This window comes from Neolamprologus multifasciatus, chromosome 4 (assembly GCF_963576455.1).
Source record: "Neolamprologus multifasciatus chromosome 4, fNeoMul1.2, whole genome shotgun sequence".
Classification (NCBI taxonomy): Eukaryota; Metazoa; Chordata; class Actinopteri; order Cichliformes; family Cichlidae; genus Neolamprologus; species Neolamprologus multifasciatus.
Window position 1 is genome coordinate 17,500,991 of NC_140442.1, and position 8,787 is coordinate 17,509,777.

Below are 8,787 nucleotides of genomic sequence, written 5' to 3' on the forward strand. Positions count from 1 at the left end.
GAAGCGCCAGACCATCGCACTACCACCACCACGTTTGACTTCCAAAAGATGAATCTTTTTTCTCATCAGAATATTACTTTATATATAAAATTTTAATTTAATATTTTTTTATTTAATATATTTCTTGGGCGAATGATACAAACCTTTGTGTTCTTTTTGCTCTCCCATGAATGCCATTTTTCACCGTCTTTTTCTTATTGTAGAATCATGAACTTTAACATTGACTGAGGTGAGTGAGGCCTGCAGTTCTTTAAATGTTGTTCTGATTTCTTTTATGACTTTTATGCTCCAAATCTTCTCCATTTGTCGATAATGGCTCTTTTGACTTTGTAACCCTTTCTAGACTGATCGATGTCAGTGACTTTATTTCTCAGCTATTTCTTTAGGCTGTGTTATTATATGTGGTGCTGTTTGAGAGCTTTTAGCCTACTTCACTTTATCAGACAGTTTCTCTTCCTTATGGCAGTAATCAGGCCTGGGTGTGGTTAGTGAAACTGAACTAGGCTCGCACTTTGTCGTACAGGATCAGGTAGGATTGGACAACTTTCTTACCTTAATAAAATAAATAATCACTGTTGTCTTTAACCAGGTTACTTTTGCCTAATATCAACATTTATTTTACCATCTGAAACATTTAACAAATATGGAAAGAAAACAAAAACCAAGAAATGAGGAAGAGGCAAATACTTCTTCACAGCACTGTTTGCCTGAACTGATTTTAAAAAGAATATCAAAACATTTCTAAAGTAAATATTTGGTGTTTCTCTTTTAAAAAGACTTAAGAAAACAGCTTGTAGATGATCAAAACTGGTTCTTTGAGTTCTGCCTTTCCTGTTCTTTGTTTCACTTTAGTTAAACAATGGCTGATGAGCGTGCTGTTCCCAGCTCTGGTAAATATTATTCTGTTCATAAAACCTGTATATAGAAATGGAATATAAGACTGTTTTGATTTATTTGTTAACATAACAAGGAAGCACATTTTTAATCAGACTCAGTTGTTACTGGCCGTGTCTTTGCATACAGGGAAGTGACTCTCAGTGTCGCATGTCTGATTGTGCTTAAATTCCACAGTGTTCAGTAGAGTACTCAGTGCTTAACAGAGATATCATTTACAGATTATTCTGTATGTATAAAACATATTATTTCACACCTCTGTCATCTTGGCTTTTAAACTGGTGGACAACAAGCTAAGCAAACATACCACTGCTATCTACTCACATTGTTTTTACAGTTTTATTTACTAGTACTTGCAGTTACACAAACGTGTCCATAAATTCTGTATGAAGACACTTTTCTAGTTTTACAGTATGTAAACAATGCTGCATCTGTGTTGCAGGGCACATTCACGACTCTCCAGAGTTGAGGATCGTGCTGATAGGTGGCAGAGAATTAACAGGAGAGCCCAGTAATAAGAGTCTGAGCGGTAACATCATACTGGGTCAAAATGTTTTTGACACCAGCAGAAGAACTGCCCAGAGTGTGGCGGGGCAGCAGGAGGTTCATGGCAGACGGGTCACTGTGGTGGATACTCCAGGCTGGTGGTGGCACTATCCACTAGAAAACACCCCAAAGCTGGATCAGATAGAAATCCAGAACAGCGTCCATCTGTGTCCCCCAGGACCTCACGCCTTTCTTCTGGTCTTTCATCATAGCTTTTTTTTACCCCAGATCTTCATATCATCTTTAAAAGAGCACCTGAAACTTTTCCACAAGGATGTGTTGAATCACACCATCGTACTGTTCACTGCTGAAGATCCATGGGATAAAAAAAATATCAACTTCAAAATCAGTATGTGGTCAGAAATGCAGTGGATTCTTGAGCAATGTGGAAACAGAAAACATGTCCTCTGTATGAGTAACAGGGAGGACAGCAGTCAAGTTGAAAAGCTTTTTGAGAAAATCGAGGCAATGGTTGCTGCAAACGAAGGCCGTCACTATCCCATTGATCGTGCTCATGGAAACACTCTGAGGGAGGAAATAAAAGCAATAGGTGACAGAGCATCAAAGAGGTTCAATGAGGTGCAGACACACAGAAGGAAACTCAGAGCACTAATTGAAGGTGAGTCAAAGAGGTCCTGAAAAAAAAATCACAATGAAGTTGAATTAAAGACTAATAAATCTCTAAAGTAAATTGCAGAAGAAAATGAGACATATTTCTCCCTTTATTCATACACACATACAATATATTTTATGTACCACCACATGAGACAAGGCAATGGATACCAGTTACTAGTTACAGTTACATTTAGATATTCATTAGAGATATTTGCCTTCTGAATGTAGGGACTCATAGTCTGTCGCTACTTTGTAACTTAAAAACAGAAGTAATCCCTATAGAGATAAGGTCCGATCCATAGGTTCCAGTTTCAGTTCCATTGAAACTTCCATGGCAGTTTGCCCATGTGTACTTGGGTCTTTTGAACTTGGAGAAAACATCTGACTTTGTTGCTCTCACTAGTTCTTGGCCTCCTTCCTTCTGCTTAGCATACAGTGCTGGATTTTGGGTGAAATCCGCCATGCATATTAAGGAGCTTCCAAGTCTTGTTGTCAGTAGTTTTTATCTTTTTATTTGGCCAGCTTATTATCCCAATTGGATATCTAATCACTGGGACAGCGTAGGTACCAGATCTTGTTGGTACCTATTGCCCAGATCATATTCTTCCCATTCAGCTGACTCCTCAGGACTTGCCTTACTCTCACTAGGTATTTGGTGGTTGCAGCTTTCATGATTCCTATTTATCTTTGGAATTCCCGGGCACTTGTAGCTATCCTTAAGGTCTGTAATGCTGCTCTGACTATTTTTTTTGGACTATTTTTCTTCTCTTTGTTACCATCTGACAAGACTTCTCCAGTCCAAATGACATTCCGATGTCATTGCTGTAGATCCTAGTGGTATGGATCAGTATATCTATGTCTCGTTCACTCTTGGCATACAGCTTGATGTCATCCAAGTAGAGGAGGTGGCTAATGATTGCTCCATTCGGTATGTGTAGCAAGTCTTGTCAGCTATTTAACTGAGAGGATTCAGGACTATGACGAATGGGGACAGAGCATCTCCTTGGCACATCCCGCACTTGATGGAAACTTGTGCAGTTGGCTTGAAGTTGGCCTCTAGTGTTGTTCCCCACATCCCCATTGAATTTCTGATGAAGGCTCTGAGGGTCCTTTTAATCTTGGACAATTCTAGGCATTCCAAGATCCATGTATACGGCAATGTGTCATGGTCCTCGGTCGGTGACCCAGTGTTTTGAGTTTTTGTACTTTTATTTTGATATTATCACATTTTATGGCAGTTGTGTTTTGGGTTGCAGTTTTGTACTTCTAGCTCTCCTGTTCTCCTGGGTTTGAGATTTCTAGTGCTTATGTCACAAGTGTAGAAGGGAACCCCTTCAATAATAGGAAGAGCAGCAGGGGGTGATCGCGGAAACAGAAAACGTATTACCCGGTTAAAATAGTCAAAAGATAAATACACTTTATTTACAACACTAAAAATACCCTGATTAGGGGAGAGAAAAAAATAAAAACATAAACCTCAGCATAATAAAAATATGATGATGCTCAGTCCCTGAGCTAAGTCCCAAAGTTCCTGATCAGGCTCCGCCACACTTCCTGGCTGTGAAGAATCTGCCGATTCCACCAGTGGGAGCCTGGCCGACCACGTCCTCAGTCGCCTCCTCGCTGCTCCACTCGAGGTTCCGCTAGGCACAGGAGAGCAGCGGCAGTCACTTTTCTTATCCTTATCCTTAATTTCCCGGGGTATTATATAAATCTTAATAGTCAGTACTTGTCCAGGAAGGGCAGAGCTCCAAACTCCGCCCGCCGCTGCTCCCTGCCTTAAGCGTTCACTTAAGAGAGGAAGAGGCTGCCATCCACTGACTGAAGGCCCGCTCTCCTTCTACTGCAGTCGCACCTTGCCGCTCCGTGGCTCACGCTACCTTTGGCGGTGTCCTCCCACACAACCACTTCTTGTGGCTGCGCCACCGCTGTATTCCATGGTTTTCCTGCTGCCCTGCGTCCAGCCACACACGTCCCCTTCTCTGACCTGCCAGATCCTCTTATTGGCCGCTGCCAACAAGGGAGGCCCGATTGATTCCTGCCCCCTATGACCTCCAGGTGTATCTAATTGGGGAAGCAAGGGGGCGGAGTCTCTCCGGGAGCAGTCCCAATAAATAGAATAAAAGCATGCAACACTAAAATACACTCAACATTATTATACATGTTTCATGTAGGTTTAGTTCTGTCCTTGTGTTTGTCCTCTTGTTCCCCAGTCAGTCGCGTCTCTGTACTCAGCGTTCCCTCTGTTCAGTGTCTAGTCTGTGTCTCTGTGTCTGTCGTGTGCTTCCTGCTTTCTTGTAGTGAAATCAGGCGGTTCACAAGTTGATTAGTCTGGTCTTACAGTCAAGCCCGGTAGTTGGATGGGACCTGTCCTTTCTGGGGATCCTTGGGCATCAGGACTGTCTGGCTTTTAGTTAGCCATTCTAGATATGATTCATTTATTAGCAGCCAGTTCATTTGTGCTGCCAGATGCTCGTGGAGTGTAGTTAGCTTCTTTAACCAGTAGGCACGAATCATGTCAGGGCCTGGCACTGTCCAACTCTTTATACTGGAGATCCTTTCTTGGGTGTCTCCTACTGTGATGGTTACCCGATCCTGTTCAAGAAGGTTGCTGTGGTCTGCTCTTAGCTCCACTAGCCACTGAGCATAGCTGTTATGTGTTGTGTCCTTCTCCAAGATTTTCTTCTAGTATTGCTCTCCAGCCTCGGTGGAGCTGCTGTTCCAATATTGTTCCCCTGCTACTGAGAGTACAACTTGGATGGTTCAGTGGAGTACAACTGGTTTATATCCCTCTGGTATACCTCTTCAAGTCACTAGCCAGGACTATGAGTAATTGCTTGGCAGTTTCCAAGGCCTTAGGCATGAAGTCAGGTACATCCCTTTCTTCATAACTCCTTTCTGCAGCTCTGATAGTTGGCCTTCCCTTCCTGCTGCCTTGATCTTGGCGCCTAGTCCCACTGCTTCTTTGTTGCTGGTCAAGTTTTATCCAAGATAGATCAGCTGGTTGGTTTTGGTGATGGTATATATATATATATATATATATATATATACATATATATATATATATATTAGGGGTACAACAATACACAAAATTCACGGTTCGGTTCAGTTTGATACTTTGGTGTCACGGTTCGATATTTTTTCGATACAAAAAAAAATGTTCATGCCTTTTTAATTTGTCATTTATTAAAATTATAAATGTATACTTTAACTCAAAAGTACAGTTTTTAAATTTAATGTTGCTGAAACAACAAAGTAATAAAAAATCTAAACAAATCCATCTGATCGAGAAATCACTCATCTTTGGAAAAGATTTTATTACAGAGAAATGGCTCTTTCCAAAATAAAAGCTATACTATAAGCTTCTTCTGGGCTATATTCTCAGCAGCATATTAAACATATCAGGTCCCCATAAGGAGAATCATGTGCTAACGGCTGTCTAAAGGGTAAAGTTTGTAGCATGCGTGCTTGTTGTTTTTGTCTGCTTCCACTTGTCTTTGCACTAGGATGATGTCGGAGTAAATGTGCAGTCATATTCATTGTGTTCCCACTAGTGCTGTCAGCGTTAATCTTGTTGAAATGAGGTTAACGCCACAACACGGCAAATCTCTGTTAACGAGCTACTGCAGATCGCCCCATGTGGGGCTGGACGGCCAACACGTCAACGAGCTAACTGCGCTAACACACTAGTTCCCACCAATGTAATTGAGCATTGCGTGGCACATCCAACATACTGTTTTACTTTTGTCCATGACACACTTACCTTCAGGGTCATACTTAACATGAAAACCAAAATAGTTCCAAACGCCAGATCTGAATGAGGGTGGGGGAGGTTTAATTTGCCATGTTGCAAGGAGAGCTTAACTTCCTTCTCGCTAGCTTGCCCTGCGCTCAGTGAATCTGCGTTCGACTACTCCGCCTAGGCTGCACTGTCGAGCGCAGATCCACTGAGCGCTCGACACAGACAGCACCGTCAGAAGAAAAGTTGATAAAATAAATTAAAAATTTTGTATTGTTGGATACCGAACCGAAAGCACTGTATCGAACAGTTCAATATCAATACGAGTATTGTTGCACCCCTAATATATATATATATCATGATTTGAATGCATGAAACTATATGCCTGATTCTTGATTAGTTTTGCTTCTGCAGGTGGTAAGACCCCACCAGCACATTTAAGACTAGTGATGGTTGGTGCTCAGTGGTCAGCTAAGAGCTCGGCTGGAAACACCATTCTGAGGAAAAAGGCTTTTGCTGTTCATCACAGAAGAACAACGATGTCCTGTGAAATTAATCACGGCATTCTGGGAGAAAGGACACTCGCAGTGGTGGATTCTCCTGGCTGGTTCTACAACCACACCCTTCAGGACACCTCTGAGACAGATAAACATGAAATAGAGAACAGTGTGTACATGTGCACTCCAGGACCCCATGCAAGTGCTCCTCGTGGTAGGCCTGGCATCTGCATTTAATACATCCTATCATAGAGCAGTCCAGGAGCACATGAGTATGTTTAGGGATGATGTCTGGAAGCACACCATTGTTCTGTTCACTAGAGGTGATTGGCTGGGAGTGAAGACTGTGGAAGAACGTATAGAGAGTGAGGAAGGTCTGCAGTGGCTGATGAAGCAGTGTGGGAACAGGTACCACGTCCTGGACAACATGAAGGATAATGATGAGATGCAGGTACAAGATCTCCTGGAGAAGATTGAAGAGATGTGGGCAGGAAATGAAGACTCACATTATAAAGTTGACCCAGATTGTGAGGCACAGCTGGAGGCCAGAAAAGAGGCTGAAGGAAAATTAGCTAGAAGGATCAGAAAGACCACTAAAAGACAATCAAGAATACTGGGAAAGTTATTTGAAGGTAATCAAGAAATCACCAAATAATTATGGCATTATTTTAGTCACTCTTTCAGTTTAAACTTTACTTTTTTACAGGAGAGAGGCTGACAATCACTGACCTGAGGATTGTACTGCTTGGCAGAGAGGAATCTGGGAAGAGTATGGCAGGAAACAAAATCTTTTTCAAAACAATATTTGAGAGAAGTTTGTTGAAAAAGGTAACCCAATATGCTGCCTGAATTGAAATGTGATATAGAAAGGATACGATTTAATTTAATTTATCAGAACAATTGTTAAATTTAAAAAAATTGTGCAGGAATTCGAGGACCAGAGAAGAACAGAAAAGTGTGTAAAGCATGAAGGATATTTTGGTAGGATAAATGTTGCTGTCGTTGAGACTCCAGGCTGGCCTGCAGACACGACGGCTCCTGTCTGGCTAAAAGAAGAAGTTCTCCGCAGTGTCTCCATGTGCGCTCCAGGCCCTCATGTTTTTCTCTTGGTTGTTCCCATTTCCAAAGCATTCACAGAGGAAGACCACAAAGCACTGGTTGAGCTTTTGATGCCCTTTGGAGAGAGAGTGTGGAGACATTGCATGGTGTTGTTCACCTGGGGAGACTGGCTGAATGACAGACTCATTGAGGAGCACATTGCAGGAGAGGGGAAAAGCCTCCAGTGGCTGGTGGAAAAGTGTGGGTACAGATACCATGTCCTCAACTGCCATGGTTTGGGTTATCATTTTCCTGTCAGACTGCTCTTCCAAAAAATAATTGATTTGATCACACGGAACAAGGGACAATGCTTCACTGCTGAAAGCCAACAAGGGAAAAAACAGCCTGTGCTGACAGAAGAAGAGTGGAACAAGAGGGAGCAAGAGCTGATAGACCGAATGTTGACAGCTTTTGCAAATGAACCAGAAGAGCCAACACAACCATTTGTGAAGCGAAGAGCCAGCTTGGATGGAGTTTTCATTCCAAGCAGTGAGTTGATATTAATTAGAGAAAACTCTGAATTTGTTTTGTATTTTTACTTGTGGGTATGATATCAAATAGCATTCAATTTCTGTTTCAGTGAGCGGAGACGCTCCCTCCGAGTTTGGGAACATGTCAGAACTTTGGAATCAAAGAGCACGTGCCAAAGTGTCTGAATGGCTGAAGACCAGAGCTGGAAACTCTGATGTCACCTCGGGGATTGGCAGCATGAGCGCCTCAGCCAGTCATGTGGATGAAAGTCCTCTGCCTGATGAAAATGATTAAGCAGCAAGTTCCCACAACGGACAAGATAGTTATTCATTAGAAGAAAAACTCTATAAAAACTCAAATGCAGGAACTTGCTAAGCAAACTAAAAAAACAGGATTGAAACAGAGGTACTAAGAGTAGATCCTGATTTTTTAAAAATGGGTTATTTTTTTATGTAATAAGCTATGCAACCTTGAGTTGGTTTTAATATAGTTAGCAGATTCTCGTTGTCAAAACGGCTTATGCCACCCTAGCCCAAACCTTAGATTTGCCCCTGGTTCTACATTAAATGGTTCAGGGTTAAGAATTCAATAAAGATTTTATGTTTGACTGTTTTCTGTATTTTGCTTGTGATAAAAAACAACAACTTTGAAATGTAGACTGTAAGACATTTCAGAGGATTTTGACACTAAGTTATAGTAATTCAGATTTACTGCATCCTAATTTTCACCTTTATTGTAAGTTATTGTAATAATTTTGCAACCCAGTACTTTCACTCTAAGAAAAGTAATTACAGCAAAATGCTGCAGTGTAAAAAACTTAGTTCCATCTGTTAATGCCCTGATTTAATTTCCATATATTTTACTGCATAAAATTATGTTTAAATAATCATTAGAATTACACATTTTGATAAACATATTTTAAAGATA

At 41.3% G+C, this 8,787-nt stretch overlaps 1 protein-coding gene across 1 annotated transcript; it reads left to right on the forward strand.

Annotated features, from left to right (window-relative positions):
• The first annotated feature begins 460 nt into the window (after positions 1-460).
• Positions 461-8,702, forward strand: LOC146520216 (GTPase IMAP family member 8). The gene is made up of 7 exons (XM_085156848.1): positions 461-529; positions 853-890; positions 1,337-2,059; positions 6,209-6,923; positions 6,998-7,119; positions 7,218-7,878; positions 7,970-8,702. The coding sequence occupies exons 4-7, from the start codon at positions 6,488-6,490 to the stop codon at positions 8,152-8,154; spliced, it is 1,404 nt and encodes a 467-aa protein (XP_085012974.1). The 5' UTR covers positions 461-529; positions 853-890; positions 1,337-2,059; positions 6,209-6,487; the 3' UTR covers positions 8,155-8,702.
• The last annotated feature ends 85 nt before the right edge of the window (positions 8,703-8,787 follow it).